The sequence below is a fragment of the Melospiza melodia genome, chromosome 6 (assembly GCF_035770615.1).
Source record: "Melospiza melodia melodia isolate bMelMel2 chromosome 6, bMelMel2.pri, whole genome shotgun sequence".
Classification (NCBI taxonomy): Eukaryota; Metazoa; Chordata; class Aves; order Passeriformes; family Passerellidae; genus Melospiza; species Melospiza melodia.
The window spans coordinates 3,408,600-3,425,063 of record NC_086199.1 but is presented as its reverse complement, the minus strand read 5'-3'; the positions used below and the strand labels follow the sequence as shown (position 1 = coordinate 3,425,063).

Here is a 16,464-nt window from a genome sequence, read left to right as displayed (position 1 = left end):
CCAGCTCCAGGCTGGAACAGCACAGCATCACCCTGCTCCTATGGAATAACAAACTGCCCAGCCACTGTCCCACGTGCTGGGGGAGCTGCTGGTGTGGAATCAGGCACAGCTCCATCCCCACAGACACCTCAGGGTGTCATTTCTGGTTGATACACAGTGCAAATAGCAGCCTGGTTTGTCCAGCACTTTATTCCCAAGTTGTCCCTGGCCAGGATGGTCACACACAGTGCAAACAGCAGCCTGGTTTGTCCAGCACTTTATTCCCAAGTTGTCCCTGGCCAGGATGGTCACTTTGTTATCTTACAACCAGCCTGCTGATCACTGGCAGGAAATCTGTGGCCACAGGCATCAATTCCCTGCATCCATCTGTCCTTACAACTAACCATTACTCTTCCCAACAGCACCACCTAAATCTTTTCCTCAGAGGTAATTGCCAGGAGTTCAGAAGCAGGGTCACAGCAAACAATATAAAAAAAGAAGGATGGAAAGGTGAACTTGGAATACCTTGGAGTGGGGGAAGCTTCCTTCCCTCTGGAGGTGTGCAGCACCTTGTGTGTACCCTGGAGCTGCAGGAGAGCAGAGCTGAGGATCTGGAGCACAGCTTTCCCTGCCTGAGCAGCTGTCCTGGAGCTGGATGTGGAGAAAAACTGCAAGGGAACAAAAGGGAGGACAGAAAGCAGCTACTCCCCATTTCTACAGGTTCTAAGGAGCATTTTCCCTTATATGAGCAGATGTGAGACTCAGCCCCTTTGTCCTTAGGAGAATTTGTCTCTCTTTAAAGAAACAAACCACTTTCTTTTCTCAACAGGTATTTTTATTGCTTTTGACACACACCACTGGAGTGAAAGGAAATAATTTTCTGCTATTCTTTAGCTTCTTCCTTTGTTAGAGCAGGTACATTTACATTTCCTGGGACTATTGATAAGGGTAACTGGTTGTTACTGATCATCCAAGCTGACCATGCAAGTGAAAAGAGTTGGAAATCCTTCAAAGCACCACAAAGCTGCCACCACTCTGGAGAGTGATTAACCAACATTTGCATGGAGAACAAGTTCTTACAGGCACTGCCAACAAGACTGAAAGTCTGTGTCACAAGATGTCATCGGCTCGGGCTTGAAAGTGTCATCAACATGCAGTTCAAGAATCATCAACAAAAATCTTTCCAAAGGGCTTTGGCTGAAGTCCCTCACACACAAATCCTCCAAACCAGTCAGAAACAGTGTCCTGAGCCCCACCTTCAACCCCCAGCTCCTGCCACAGCCCAGCCTTCAGCTACAAAATAAACACACACAGGGTTAACGCTGAAGAATATTTACTTTCCTTCATATGGTACATTCTGTAAAGTGCTAAGTTCCTAAATTATACCAAGTTAAAATGATATACAGCTCTAGTATTTTAAACACAATAAATATAGAATGAGCCTTGGGCAACTGCACTTGCAAGTTTTATTCTTTTTTTAGTAGACAGCCTAAATTTAGTAGTCAAAATAGCCTCCAACAGTGCTCCAAGAAAATCTAGGAAGCAGTTATAAATAAATTCACATCCTTCAGAGCTATCCCACGCACTTCTCCTGTCCACATTGCACGGGGAAGCAGCGCTCCTGTGAGCATATGGAGCGAGGAAAAATAAGGAAGCTGAAAATTACCCAACAAAAAAAAGCAAAATCCTACAAGTTAACACTACATATCCTCCCATAAATAGTCTGGCTTCCACATTTAATCTTAGTGCACATAACCCAGGTCTTTTATTTTTAACTCCTGTTAAAAAACTCTTCCAGGAAGAACATCTTGCAAGACACGGGTCGATTCATCCTCATCTTGCTCCTTTTTGCTGCAAAGTGGAAAAGACTCCTGCACGAACTGCCTGCACATGGGGCACTGCTGGAAATACCTGATGCAGCCATCACACAGGCACGTGTGTCTGCAGGGCAGCAGGACCCAGTTCACAGGGCCATTCTGGCACACCACACAGTCTTTGCTGTTTTCTTCCTGCAATTCTGGTTCATCTCCAGCCAGCCCGGCCTTTTCCAGCAGCCCTCTGTCAGTGCTGCTCTCACCAGGGAAGGTGTCACTGCAGGAGGGTGTAGGACTATTTGCAGACATGAAGAGTTGCTAAAATACACATAAACACAAATGTTTAGGAGTGAACAAACTCTTCCCCAATCTCTGCACGTGCACAGGTGCAGTGGAAGTTCCAATGGATCCACTCACTGGGTCAAACAGTGCCAGACTCTGTGTCCTGGCAGCTGCCTGCCCTCCAGTTAAAGGCATTTCAGAAACAAGGAATTACATAAAACAGTGGGAAAATATTAAAGATAAGTCCTCAGACCTTGGTTGTATCAAATCAATGTCATGCATGAAATTTAACAGAAGTGCTCAGGTTTTGAGCAGCTCGGGTTTGTTTCTGGTCCATCAGTCTCTGTGCCTAGAGGGATCCTCTATCTTCCTACCAAAATTATATCCACCATGCTGTCAAATCTGCTTCACTCAACCCATTCTGCTCTTGCTCATATTCCAATCCCTTGCTCCTTTTTTTGTCTTATTTTACATGAAGCGCAAATTCTTCTGGGCATGATTCCTAAGCATAGCGCAAGAAAAAGGAATTTTAAAAAAGTAAATTTCTTCTGAGGCTTTCCTGATTAAAAGGGAATTTGGAAGAAAGGAAATAGCAATTCTAGAAAGAAGAAGCATTCAACAGTGATTTTTTTCCTACTGCTTTACTAAGTGGGCACTAAGACTCCTAGATTAGAAGCAGTTCATTTCTCTGGGAAATCTTGAATATTTTAATGGAAAATATTTCTGTACAGTAAGTTCCTGTGGCACTACTTAACTGATAAAATAATTTCAACTACCATCCAGTCCTTTGCATGACAATAGAAGTCTTGTACTAATTTAGGCTCCTGAAAGCCTACACAAGCTAAAGTTAACACTGTCATACACATGAAACCAGACTCTGTGTGTGGCTTACCTTCAGGTCATGGTATTGACCTTGAGCTAGGAGGAGATACTGATACAGAATTCGGCAGCAGAGTCTGTAGCTTTCATCAGGAACGTGAATTACAGCCACCATTGCAATCTACAAACAGAAAAATATTCTGTGTTTAAAAACCTTAGCACTCAGGCTGAGAGAACTGGGGGTGTTCACCCCAGAGAAGAGAAAGTTCCAGGGAAACCTTAGAGCCCCCTCCAGGGTCTGAAGGGGCTCCAGGAGAGCTGGAGAGGGACTGGGGACAAGGGATGGAGGGACAGGAGCCAGGGAATGGCTCCCAGTGCCAGAAGACAGTGTTTGATGGCATTTTGGGAAGGGATTCCTGGCTGGGAGGGTGGGCAGGCCCTGGCACAGGGTGCCCAGAGCAGCTGTGGCTGCCCCTGGATCCCTGCAAGTGTCCAAGGCCAGGCTGGACAGGGCTTGGAGCAGCCTGGGATAGTGGAAGGTGTCCCTGCCCATGGCAGGGGGTGAAATATGATCTTTAAGGTCCCTTCCAACCCATATTATTCCCTGATTCTCTGTTTTGCTTTGGTACAGCTCCTGACCTGCTTAATTCCTTAGACAATCAGGAATTCAACAATGTTGACTTGAAGCACTGATTAAAAAAAGAATAAATTACAGAGGACAAGGGATAAACAGGATGTGGCACAAGAGAGCCCTTGGTGCTCCTTCAGCTTCCCCATGGAGCTCTTCTGTGGGCAGTTTACAGCAGAGCCCTGCTCTGGCTGCTCCCACCTCATGGAATTACACCCCAAACTGCAAAGGCACCTGAGCAGTCTTCTCCACTTTCTCCCCTTCCCTCAGAAACACACAGACTGCAGTTTTTAGACTCCAAAAATCACTTAGAAGTGATTGGCTTGTAATCTGAGCAGGCAAAAGACAAATTTCACTGGAAAGGATTCTGAACCCCCACGGGCTGACTTCAGATAATTCCTCTGGAAATACAAGCACTCCAAGCTTGCATGCTGTGCCTAACCACCCCCACCCTGCCCAAATTACGTAATAGCCTCTAAAAAGCTGGGAAAAAAGAAAGTGAAATTCAATATTATTGTAGTTCCCAGAAGCTGTCAAAAGAGAAATGAAATATAGAAGCTGTTTTGCTTTAAAAAGAAATTTAAAGGCAAATTAGACTTGCACTTCAAAATCCACACATGGCTAATTAAATACAGAGTTCAAATGTGTATGTACCTACACATATGGATTTATAAGAACTGATTTCACTATTCCTTGGCAAAAGGGTCTTTTTTTTCTTTTCTAAATCACAGTGCCTGAGATCTAAGCTTCCACTTTAGCCATGACAGTCTTCCAGTAATTTCTGTACATTTATATATGGTCATGCTAATTTTCTGGATCTAGAGGAAAATGATGGCACAAAACCAAGTAGGGATGATCTTGCCACAAAACCAGTTAGGATAAAAATCAGATTACCCCCCCACCCCAGGAAAGAATCACTGAAATAGCATCCACAGTGATGGACACCCACACAGACCCCCCAGATATAATTCAAAATGGTAATATCACACTGGCAAGGATCCATTTCCACATTCCATTTCTATTTTACAAGTTTGTTTCAACAAACCAGACCCAATTCTGACATTTGTCTGGCAAGGAGTTCAGGTGGAGTTACTCCTGACTGGATTTACAGATGTGTTCCTTTCCTCCAAAACCAGAGGAAAAATACCTTCATCACTCTCTTTCACCCCTTTCTTCTATGTTAGGGCTCAAAAGAGAGGTGTTACAAATTCACACCCATGTTAATGTCAAATACATTCAAGTATTACATTTAGAGTCTCTATAAAAATGTATTAAAACATTAAAACATCTCAAGTGGGGACAGGAGAGAGGAGGGCAGTCCTAAAGTCAGGTGACAAGAAGCCAAGGACAGCCATCACCTGGAGAGGGGACAGATTTCTCAGGCACTGGTGTGATTGCAGCTTGCAGGTGAATGCATGGAAAAGTGTTCAGCAGATTCAGGAAATTTGTTTCTGAATTCAGTTGTGCTAATGTTCAAGGAGCTGCTGCAATCAGATTATCAATCCAATGGAAAGATGGAGATAAAAGTGTGTCTCAAATCATTCAGAGTTCACCAGTTTAGAGTTCATAAAGAGTATTGAACAGCATGTGGCAAGGCTGAAGCTGCTCTAATAGCAAGAGATTAGGAGGAGAGCCTTTTGGAGGAGCTGAGTATCTCCTATCAGCCTCAAGCCAGACTTTCATCCCTTCCTGGAAGTGCCCTGGAGGTGGCTCCTGTGAGACACCACCATGACACAGACCTGGGGCAGAAAGGTAATTTCTAGGTTTCTAATAGCCAAGTCAGCAACTGGCTCCATATCTGTGCCAGACACTTATTTAAAAAACCCTCCTGCCTTGCCAACAGAATCCAAGAATCTGTGTAAGTGCAAGAGCTCCACCCCATGCCTGTGTGATCCCAGAATTCAGAGTAACAGGTTCCTAAACTGCCCCAACCCTCATTCCTCAGGAACATTGGCAGGCTGAAGCTCTGGGGAAATCACAACCATCTTTTAAAGGCTGTAGTGAACAAATAAAGAGTAAGCAATGTTCTCCATTGCCTCTTCAAAGACTGAGGTTTGGAAGTTAAAGCTTTGAACTGCTTTATTTTGGAAAATAAGAAAGAGAGGGACCAAATTTTAGGGAACAGGAAAGTGAAGCTGCTTTTTTGAAGCCTCTCTCCCATTCAGACCTTAAGCACAGTGACCCTGAAATATACTCTGATATTACTTACAATATCATATATTTCTCTGTCTTCTTCATCTGCTAACGTCAGCAGTGCTACCAAGGGATAGCGAGCTCTAGGCACGGGGCCAAAATCCACAACTTGAGCATCTTCTGCTAACTGACAATATTTCTCTGCCTTGTCATTTTTTTTAATGCTTTGCCTGTGTCAAGGAAAACAATCAGTGGTTGCAATTGCAGACAAACATGACGTTTGCATAAAGAATATTTCTCATCGTGTTTGCTCATAAACGAGTTGTGCCAAAAATCTGCAGCACATTTACCATCCTCAATGCTCCCCGTGCCAAAAAAATCAACATATTTTGTCAAAACAATTCAAAAAAAGGATACAAGTACTGCTGTTTGTAGAGGTATTCGTTGTAGAGAGCATCCTCTAATGCCTGAGGAGTCTTTATCCTGAAGCAGTAGACGTGTTTCTGCAGAGCTTCATGGAGTTTCTGGACATTGCAGCCCCAGTAGCAGGTAAGGACACAGTCCTCCAGGCAGTCAGGTGTCAGTGTCACACCCCCTTGGAGAAAGAAGAGGGATTTCATTAACTCACCACGTGCAGGAATCCTGGAATTGCTAAGTCTAGATGCTTGAAGGGCTACAGGCAGAAAACACCTTCAATGTCACAGATTTTTATCATAGAACCATAAAATCATAGAATGGTTTGGGTTGGAAGGGACCTTAAATCTCACCTTGTTCCACTCCCTGCCATGGGCAGGGACACCTTCCACCATCCCAGGCTGCTCCAAGCCCTGTCCAACCAGGCCTTGGGCACTTGCAGGGATCCAGGGGCAGCCACAGCTGCTCTGGGCACCCTGTGCCAGAGCCTCATCACCCTCACAGGGAAGAATTCCTTCCCAATCTCCCATCCATCCCTGCCCTCTGGCAGTGGGAGCCATTCCCTGTGTCCTGTCCCTCCATCCCTTGTCCCAAATCCTTCTCTGTGCAATCTGTGCCTGAGTTTCACCACCCTCACAGGGAAGGATTTCTTTCCACTATTCCATCTATCCCTGCCCTCTGGCAGAGGGGAGCCATTCCTCCCTGTCCTGTCCCTTCAGGCCCTTGTAAAAGTCTCTTCTAGGCTCCCTTCAGGCACATTGGGCCGCCCCTAAAATGCTGAACACTATAAAGTAACAAAAATTATTTATCATTATAAACAATTCTGATGGTTTAGATTCAGCTTAGTGTTTATAAAAGTCAGTGGGATGAGGAGATAAAATGGCTGATTAACCTCACAAAAATATCACATGCATTTTATGAAGGGTAAATTTTAACTTCTGGTAACACTTTAGACACTCATCGGCAGATCCAAGAGCACAACCTCAGCCCAAAGTCCATTCCCTCCTGAGATAATGGCAGTAATTAGATCACTCAGCTGCAAAACTCTCTGTGCTCTCAAAGGATAAGGCTCTTGATCATGCAGAGGGAGGGGTAAAAGAGCCTCTATGCTCCTCATTCTTTTTTCAAAAAAACTTCTAAACACTTTCTGCACAAACAGGAGCAGGAGAGCTCAAAGCTCCTGAAAAATCCCAGTTACCTGAATTGTTGGATTTATTGTGGGGGGGGGTTATGTTGAGGGAGGGGGAAATCTGCTGCAGCCCCTCCTCATGCATGGGAAGGCCCCATGCAGGACATGAATTCCTCTCTGGGTGATTTCAGGAATGATGGGGTGGCTTGAACTCTGATCCAAACAGATATTTAAATTCAGTTTCCATTGGAGAACAGATAGAAAAAGTGATGATTTATTTTTCTATTTATTAAAAATAGTGCACTTCCAAACACTGCTGAAGATCTGGGCTTAGATTTAAGTGGGTGGCACATGTTCCATAATGAATTCTGTACAATTCTACAATTCCATGAAATTTATAGAAACGCCCACAGTGGTTGGTAATTTGCAAATGTTTTAGTTACTTAAAGATCTGTAATAGCAGGAAGTGTTCCATTAATGAGAATTAAAATGCACCTTCGTATCCAAACATTTCACTTTTAAAAACACCACATTTATAAACTGTGTAAAAGCTTATTTCTGTTGGAATGGAAGTGTATTTCTGATGAATTATGATAGAGAAAAAGGATGAGAGCAAAAAGGAGGAGAGCAAAAAGATGATAAGGTCCCTTCCAACCCAAACCATGCTATGATTCTAGGCAGAAAATGGAAAGCACCAAGTTCAGGAATGCAAATTGACAAAAACCACGCAAGAAATCCACTGACTTGTTACTGAAGCTGCAGCAGGATTATGGATCTCCAACCCAAAAGGATTTTTCACTTGTCTCATCCGCTTTTTCAATACCCTTGTGCTGGATTCTGCCTCTTCTGAGTTCCTCAGAATGACAGGAACACCCAAACCAAACCTAGGAGACACAAAACAAGAATGAATGGGTTCAGTGTTAGCGTTGAAATGTTTGGTGTTTTTTTGTCAGTTCTAAACAGCAAGCAGCAGAACAAACAGAGGTAGCTTGGCTTTCCAGAATATCTGCCAGGATGCATGGATAATACATCCTGCCATTTGGACTTCAGCTGTTTGTCAGAAGGCACGAGCCTGCACAGTGATGCAGGGAATCTTTAAAGGGGGAATATTTTGCTCTGGGTTTCCACAAAGGGAATAAAATGAATGAGAGTTGTCGGTGCCCTCTAGTGGTAAAGGCTTGGGCCAGAATTTGCTCCCATCTGAGCCCTGCAGAAGCGAGCACATTCCGGCTCCTCCCGGGAGCAGGGACACTTTGCACCAGCCCAGGCTGCTTCCAGCCCCATCCAACGAGGCCCTGAACAACTCCAGGGATCCAGGGGCTGCCACAGCTTCTCTGTCCACCCTGTGCCATGGCCTCATCTCCATCACAGCCAAGAATTCCTCCCCAATATATCCAACTCAAGCTGTTCTCTGTTTAAAGCGTTCCTTCCATGGAAACATTTGCACTTCATCAGTGGCATCATCGAAGGCTCTTGGCCATGACTGATTTGAGCACAGCTCCCTCTGCCACGAGGGAAAACACCCACAGTGACATCCCTGGGGCTGCAGGGGAGGGAATATCCCAGTTAAACATCCCACAAAGAAACCTGAGGCAGCAGCTGCTTCCCTTCTCCAATACCCAAACCTTATCAGAGCCCATCTCTGTTTTATACCAGAATCTGCCTGATTGTGGCAGAAAATCCCTGTTCCTTGGAAATTTTCTTCACTGGATGAAAGCAACAGGATTATCCTCATGAAAAGCAGCAAGATAAAAGAGCCTCTGGCACAGTTCTAGCAGCAGCTGAAGGCATGGAGGCCTTTCTGTTCCACAGTCAGATGTGGTCTTCTGTAAATTTTAAGTGTAGGAAGGATGAATAAAGATATAGGTTTTATTTTATGATCTAACAGTCCAGATCATTAGCTGGTAGAGGAGAACATTAATTTATTCAGAGCAATGCTGCCTTAGAAAAAGCAGGAATTTCCAAGGGTTTAGTTAATGAATTAATGTTTCTGCAGAGCCAACAGGGGCTGAGCCTTCAGCTCCACCCAACAGGAGCATTCCCCTCCAGCTAAAAATACAATGCCCAGGTAATCAGTGTAAATTCCACCTCACCCCTGTGCCCAGGGCACCTGTGGGACTGGCTCTGAAAGCTGCCTGTGCATTAACCTACTTGGACAGTGAGCAGAGCCACAGGCACGCAGAGCTGACACAGGAACAGACACTCCTCCCATCACTGCAAGGCCTGACAAATGAGAACATGAACATTCCTCAACAGTCGGTGCTCTTCAGGCTGACTGACACCAACACAAACACATCATTAAAGAAATTAATGCTGAAAATTATGGGGCAGCCCAAATGCCACTGCAGCAATAGATCAGGTATGCTGTGCTCCAGTGGCAACATTTGCAATTACAGTGCTCTGTGTGGCAAATGAAAGATTTGAGTTGTTTTCCTGAGCAAGTTCAGGAGCACTCGAGCTGTAACTGCAGCTGCAGGCACGGGAAAATCCCTTGGAGGCTCCTGGACATGGCCATGGCACAGGAGAGTTCCAAGGGAGCAGCAAATGCCTCTGAGCAGCTGCCCACACATTCACCTGCTGGTATGTGCTGAGCTCCTGGCTACAGCTCCTCCTCGATTAACAGGCCCCAAGTCTGAAGAAAAAAAATGCATGTATTTCCATAAACTGCAATAACACCTAGTGCAGGTGCAACTGAAATCTCTGATCCTGAAAAAAAAAAGCCTTTGGACAGTCCTCTGTACACCCTGTACCCAAAACCACCAGTGCATACATGTTAGGATCTTGTATGTAGCACACATCTATTTCAGACCTTTTTGAGCAGGGGACTGCCAGAATTTACTACAAGTAGATAAGTAATGATTAAACTGGCAAAAGGAACAGTGGTTAGGGATAGATATGATGAGGATTCATTTAATCATGGTTCAGTATGATAATTTTTTAAAAGATAGCTTTATCACCAGCACTTTGCAGATATTAATGTGGAACCAATGACAAGAAGTTCAACAACTCCAGTTTTATTTTCACCACAAGCCACACAAGTCTGCTGTAGCCACAATTTCTACATGAAAGATTTTGACTGCCAATCAAGGCTCTGCTCTTGGCAAGTACCAGTATTTACATTTACAGCCACTTCTGAGGGTTAGGGACATTCAAGGAGCCGCTTCTGAAAAAGGCAACAGCGGCATTTCTGTGTCACCCTCTCAAACACAAGCAAAGCCCTTTCACTCACCGCCCCTCGAGACACTTCAGGAGATCAGTTCACAGATTCACAGAATCATGTAGGTTGGAAAATACGCCGGCTGCACCCAGGGAGCTGTGCAGGGCCACAGGGTCCCCCTGAGCCTCCTTTTCTCCAGGCTGAGCCCCCCGAGCTCCCTCAGCTGCTCCCAGACCCTTCCCCAGCTCTGCGCCCTTGCCTCGACACACACACATAGCTCAGTACACACAAACGCATTGTTTGCCAGTATTAAGAATGATATTACGAAAAGCATTAAGAAAACACTTCAGTACTACTAAAATAGAAACGAGCTTAACAGAAATACATATAATTTCTTTTTAATTTTTTTTTTTTTTTTTGCTCGTTTAGAAGCCTAGGAGTGTTTGGGCTGGAAGGGACCGTTCCAAGCCACTATCGTGGGCCTGGCCTTGCTCCCCCTCAGCACAGCCCAGGCCCCCTCGGCCGAGCCCCACCGGCCCCCAGCACTGACCAGCCGAGAACGAGCGCGCTGGTGACGAGGAAGCAGACGGACACCAGGGCGATGTAAAACAGCGGCGAATACTCGTACAGCGTAACCAGGAACACGGCAGCCATCGGGCTGGCCGCGCCGCCCTCAGCCTGCGACTGAAGCCGCTGCCCTCAGCGTGCCAGGGACGGGGTGGAGCCTGGCGGCACCAAGTGAAGGCGCTGCCCTCAGTGTGCCAGGGACGGGGTGGAGCCATGGCGGCACAGAGTGAAGGCGCTGCCCTCAGCCTGCCAGGGACGGGGTGGAGCCACGGCGGCACAGAGTGAAGGCGCTGCCCTCAGCCTGCCAGGGACGGGGTGGAGCCACGGCGGCACAGAGTGAAGGCGCTGCCCTCAGTGTGCCAGGGACGGGGTGGAGCCACGGCGGCACAGAGTGAAGGCGCTGCCCTCAGCCTGCCAGGGACGGGGTGGAGCCACGGCGGCAAGGAGTGAAGGCGCTGCCCTCAGCGTGCTAGAGACGGGGTGGAGCCACGGCGGCAAGGAGTGAAGGCGCTGCCCTCAGTGTGCCAGGGACGGGGTGGAGCCACGGCGGCAAGGAGTGAAGGCGCTGCCCTCAGCGTGCTAGAGACGGGGTGGAGCCACGGCGGCACAGAGTGAAGGCGCTGCCCTCAGTGTGCCAGGGACGGGGTGGAGCCATGGCGGCACAGAGTGAAGGCGCTGCCCTCAGTGTGCCAGGGACGGGGTGGAGCCATGGCGGCACAGAGTGAAGGCGCTGCCCTCAGCCTGGGACAGGGCAGGACCATGGCAGACACAGGGTTCCAGGGTTGGCACAGACACAGGAAACGTCACAAATGAAATAATATGTCGCTGACAACTTTATTGAAAATTATGACAAAAAACAAAGTATCATTTGTATCCATAGACTTATAACAATATTGATTGTTTCTATCAATTCCTATATTTATACCCATTATATATTCTGTGACCTCTATTGCATGAAATATGACCTATATATTTTATAGAATACAGGTTACAATATACTCTTATGTTATAGTATTAAATTATACCATATTATATACCATATACATACACATATTTTATATCATGGACATATAAACTACATATATTTAATATAATACACTGCTACGTAATATGTTTTTGCAATACAAATGAAAAAAAAGTGTCATTCCTGACTAATAAATTTATACTCCCCTCCAGTAAAACTCTAGTACTACATTTTTTCTAGCTTTTACGTCTTATAATTGAATATTATTACAAATAATACCAGTTAATTTATTGTACAACTGCATTGTTCAACAAAAAAAAGTTATCTAGATAAAATAAATATATATTGTTATTTCTAAACTTTTCCCCTATTGCAATCCAGGCACATCAGTCTGGCCCAATCCTCTTTCAAATACCTCCATCCAGGACCAAGTGCAATGTTATGGCAGGGAAAAGCACTAACAGATGCGGTTATTAAAGATACAATGACGAGATGGAGCGGACTGGGGCAGGGTGTGGCAGGAGCCCTGAGGCTCTGCCCCGGCGCAGGGCTGTGCTGGGCAGCAAACGCAGCTCTGTGCGCTGGCTGCTCACAAAGATGTGCGGCTCGCCTTGGCCAGCCCAAAGAGCATCCTGCTCACCTTCCTGCTCATTCAAATCAGACTGGCCATTTACTTCTTGATCGTTTTCATGGTCCTCCACATCTCCTTCAAGTCTTTGCATGTTCTCTTGAACTGAAGCCTTCTCTGCTCGATTTCCATCCTGCGCCTTCTGGACTCTTCTTCAGCTCTCCGGGCCGCTGCTCTCTGCTTCATGGCTGCCCTTCTACTTCTGAGCCAGAGGAAGAAAGGCAGGAAGAGCAGCTCAGCTGCAGCCCAGTAGGGCCCCTGCTGCACGGCTTCCGAGAGCAGGGGTCCCCATACAGGCTCTGGGTGGCTCTGGGGCAGCCTGCTCCAGGTCGTCTTCACTCAGCTCTGCATCCTTGGAATTGACCACCACGGGCCGTGGGAAGTAGAAGAGGAGCAGCACCAGCAGGGCAATGACTCATTTGGACACCGTGGGCTTCAGGAGGAGAGAGATAAGGGTTTCAGTGGGGCTACCAAGGGAGCTTGTGAGGGCTGCAGTGAGGCCTGGAGGCGCAGGGATGTGAGGGCAGGGAGCAGAGGGCCCCAGGCAGCTGGCAGGCAGCAGGGCCTGTCCCAGTGGGCCAGCAGCAGCCCCGGGCCCTGGCCAAGGCGCCGGCCCCAGGGGCTGGCCCTGGATGCAGGGGGACAAAGCAGGCCCGGCTGCAGTGCTTATGCCCCGGCCCTGGCCCGGCCCAGCCCCTCCACGTGTGCACTCACCGCTTGTCCAGGCTGTGCTGGGCCAGCGTTCCCTGTGGGGGCCTTTTCCACCTGCCCCTATTGTGACACGGTGCCCCTGATGTCACAGGAGCATGTGCTCCATGTTGCACAGGACACCCGTGTGCAGGAATACAGAAAAATTCCCTCAGAAGGGATCTGCTGTGGCAAGGCCCCTCTGGTTTTCTCCTCCATGGAGCAGGTTGCATGCAGAGTGTGGGCCCATATTACCTCAGCATCGTCCTCCTCATCCTCGTGGTCCCCTTTCAGAGCCTGAGCCCCTGTGCTCTGTCAGGGCCCCTGGGCAGGTGGGACATTCCCAGAGGAGAGGGCCCTGCTGTGTCCCCATTCCCCCTGTCCCTTATGTCCCTGTGTTCCGGAGGGCTCAGAGAGGATGGGGACTCCTGCCTGCCCGGCATCCTGTCTGCCTGTTGGGCCTGTCCCAGGCTGTGATTCCTGTGCTGTGTCCCCCTGGCCCTGCTGTCCCTGCTGTCCCTGCTGTCCCTGCTGTCCCTGCTGGCCCTGCTGTCATGGCCCACTGCAGCGTTCCACACCCTACACAGCCACGGTGGCTCCTGAGCTCTGCAGGGACCTAAGTGACAGTCTGAGTGGTGGCATTCTGCTTTTCCTGCATTTGGCATCCTGTAGAGCAGAGGGGGATCACAGCACCAAAGGAACAGCAGCCAGAGGGGAGGAAAGGAGCCTGTGCATGGCCCAGGGGTGCTGTGGTGCCCCTCTGTCAGGAATCCCACACAGCTGACACCTGAGTCCCACATGGACACTCACAGACACAGAGATTTTTCAGGCATTGCCTTTATTGGATCTTTGCACTGACTGCAGCTCCTAGAGGGAAGTCACTCTCCCAAGACAGGAGGGCAGTCAGTGTCATTTTCAAATCACAATAATGTATTTTAAACCTTGAAATTAACAAATCGTGATTATAGTCAATCTTATCTAAGCAACTACTTTATACACTGTTATATTTAATAATAATAATAAAATAGTTGAATATTTTAATCATGAATATTATGTAAATTCACTGCTTTAAGATAAAAATATAGCATACCTAAATTTTGTTTAAATAATAGAATTCATACTAATTTTGATGAATGATAATAATTATAAAATATAAAGAATAAGTGCCATTACTTAATTATTACTTATTATTACAATATTATTCTGGAATTATTCTACATTAAAACTACTAAAACTATTAACTAATCTACTATTAAAACTTTGAAAAATATTTTCACATAAAATATTTTAAATATATTAAATATTTACAAACTATTTAACAATTGGAATCAATCTCAAGGTTTTGGACTGGATCTTCCTTCAAATGGCTCCATCCTCGAGGAAATGCAAAGCTCCTGCATGGAAAAGGGGAAAGAGAGACACTAATATAGATACAGTTACTATAGATACAGTGAGGAGATAGAGGAAGAGGGGCAGGGTGTGTCAGGAGCCCTGAGGCTCTGCCCCGGCGCAGGGCTGTGCTGGGCAGCAAACGCAGCTCTGTGCGCTGGCTGCTCACAAAGATGTGCGGCTCGCCTTGGCCAGCCCAAAGAGCATCCCCAGAGGAAGCTTTTCTTCACACAGCCCACGGCCTGGGCTCCTCCAAAAGCCTGCCCTGCCTACCTTCAGCATCTTGTTTGTGTCCCTATTCATTCGAATTAACCGGGCCATTTGCTTTTCCATTGCTTTCATTGTCCGGCGCATTTGCTCCATTTCTTTGAATCTCATTTTAAGGAGCCGCCTTCTCTGCTCGATTTTCTCCTTCCTCCTTCTGGTCACTTCCTGAGCTCGCTGGGCTGCTGCTCTCTGCCTTGTGGCTGCCCTTCTGCGCCTGTGCCACCAGCCCACAAGCATGAGCGGTGGCTGAGCAATTTGCCAGATCTGGGGCAGGCACTGCAAGGCAGCCAGGAGCCGGGGTCCCCAGCCAGGTTCAGGTGCCTCTGGGGGAGCCTCTTCCATCTCGTCTGCATGGGGCTGGTACCCCAAGGCAGCCAGGAGCCGGGGTCCCCAGCCAGGCTCAGGTGGCTCTGGGGGAGCTGGTGTCATCTCCTCTATAGGGTGCTGGTACCCCAAGGCAGCCAGGAGCTGGGGTCCCCAGCCAGGCTCAGGTGGCTCTGGGAGGGTCGGTTTCTGTCTCTCTGCATGTGGCTGCTCATCCCCACGAAATCTGTTCACCACAGACAGTGGGAACGGGAAGATGAGCAGCACAAGCACAGCCAGGACTAATCTGTCCGCCATGGTTTCTGCAGGCGGAGAGAGACAAGGGTTTCAGTGGGGCTACCAAGGGACCTTGTGGGGGCTGCAGTGAGGCCCGGAGGCGCAGGGATGTGAGGGCAGGGAGCAGAGGGCCCCAGGCAGCTGGCAGGCAGCAGGGCCTGTCCCAGTGGGCCAGCAGCAGCCCCGTGCCCTGGCCAAGGCGCCGGCCCCAGGGGCTGGCCCTGGATGCAGGGGGACAATGCAGGCCCGGCTGCGGCGCTTGTGCCCCGGCCCTGGCCCGGCCCAGCCCCTCCACGTGTGCACTCACCGCTTGCCCAGGCTGTGCTGGGCCAGCGTTCCCTGTGGGGGCCTTTTATAGTGCCCCCCATTGTGACACGCTGCCCCTGATGTCACAGGGGCCAGGGGCATCACAGCCGGGCCAGCCCTGCCCTTGGTCCCCAGCCCAGCTCAGGGGCTCCCAGTGGGCCCAGCAATGAAAGCCCCGGCACCCAGCAAGTGCAGCCCCTGTGGGAGGGAATGGGCCCCAGCGGCTCCCTGCACAAAGCATGCAGAAGCACCCCCAAGTTCTTGTCAAGGAGAAAGAAACATCATGAATCCTGCTGATTATAATCAATACTATTATCTATAAAAGCACCAGAGATTCTGTTGGGATGGCACTGTTTTTTCTACAACTGGAGTGGGTGAGGGTGGCTCTGGTTTTCCCGCTAAACTCTACCCACATCCAGCCCCTCAAAGACCTCTCGCAAATCCTCCCATTATCAGACACCTGCAGGCAGCAATTTCCCAGTGGGCAATTCCCTCTGCCAACAGAGAGTCTCCTGCATGTCCAACAAGTTCAGGCTCACAGTGCCAAGGCCCTGGGCAGTGTCTGGGATGAAGAGCCTCCGTTGCATCCCCACTGAACACATGGCGGTCACAGCAGCAGTGCCTCTTGCCTGTTCCCTGCCTGGCCAGACCTTCCAGCCCAGGTGAAATGCCCAGCATGGCCTTTGAGTACAAAGGGATTG

General features: G+C 48.1%; 1 protein-coding gene across 1 annotated transcript; it reads right to left on the bottom strand.

Annotated features, from left to right (window-relative positions):
* Positions 1-1,295: 1,295 nt before the first annotated feature.
* CGRRF1 (cell growth regulator with ring finger domain 1) lies at positions 1,296-11,053 on the bottom strand. Its single transcript, XM_063159653.1, has 6 exons — positions 10,906-11,053; positions 7,943-8,082; positions 6,073-6,250; positions 5,732-5,879; positions 2,968-3,075; positions 1,296-2,111 (listed from the first exon to the last, which is right to left on the bottom strand). The coding sequence occupies exons 1-6, from the start codon at positions 11,007-11,009 to the stop codon at positions 1,761-1,763; spliced, it is 1,029 nt and encodes a 342-aa protein (XP_063015723.1). The 5' UTR covers positions 11,010-11,053; the 3' UTR covers positions 1,296-1,760.
* Positions 11,054-16,464: the final 5,411 nt, after the last annotated feature.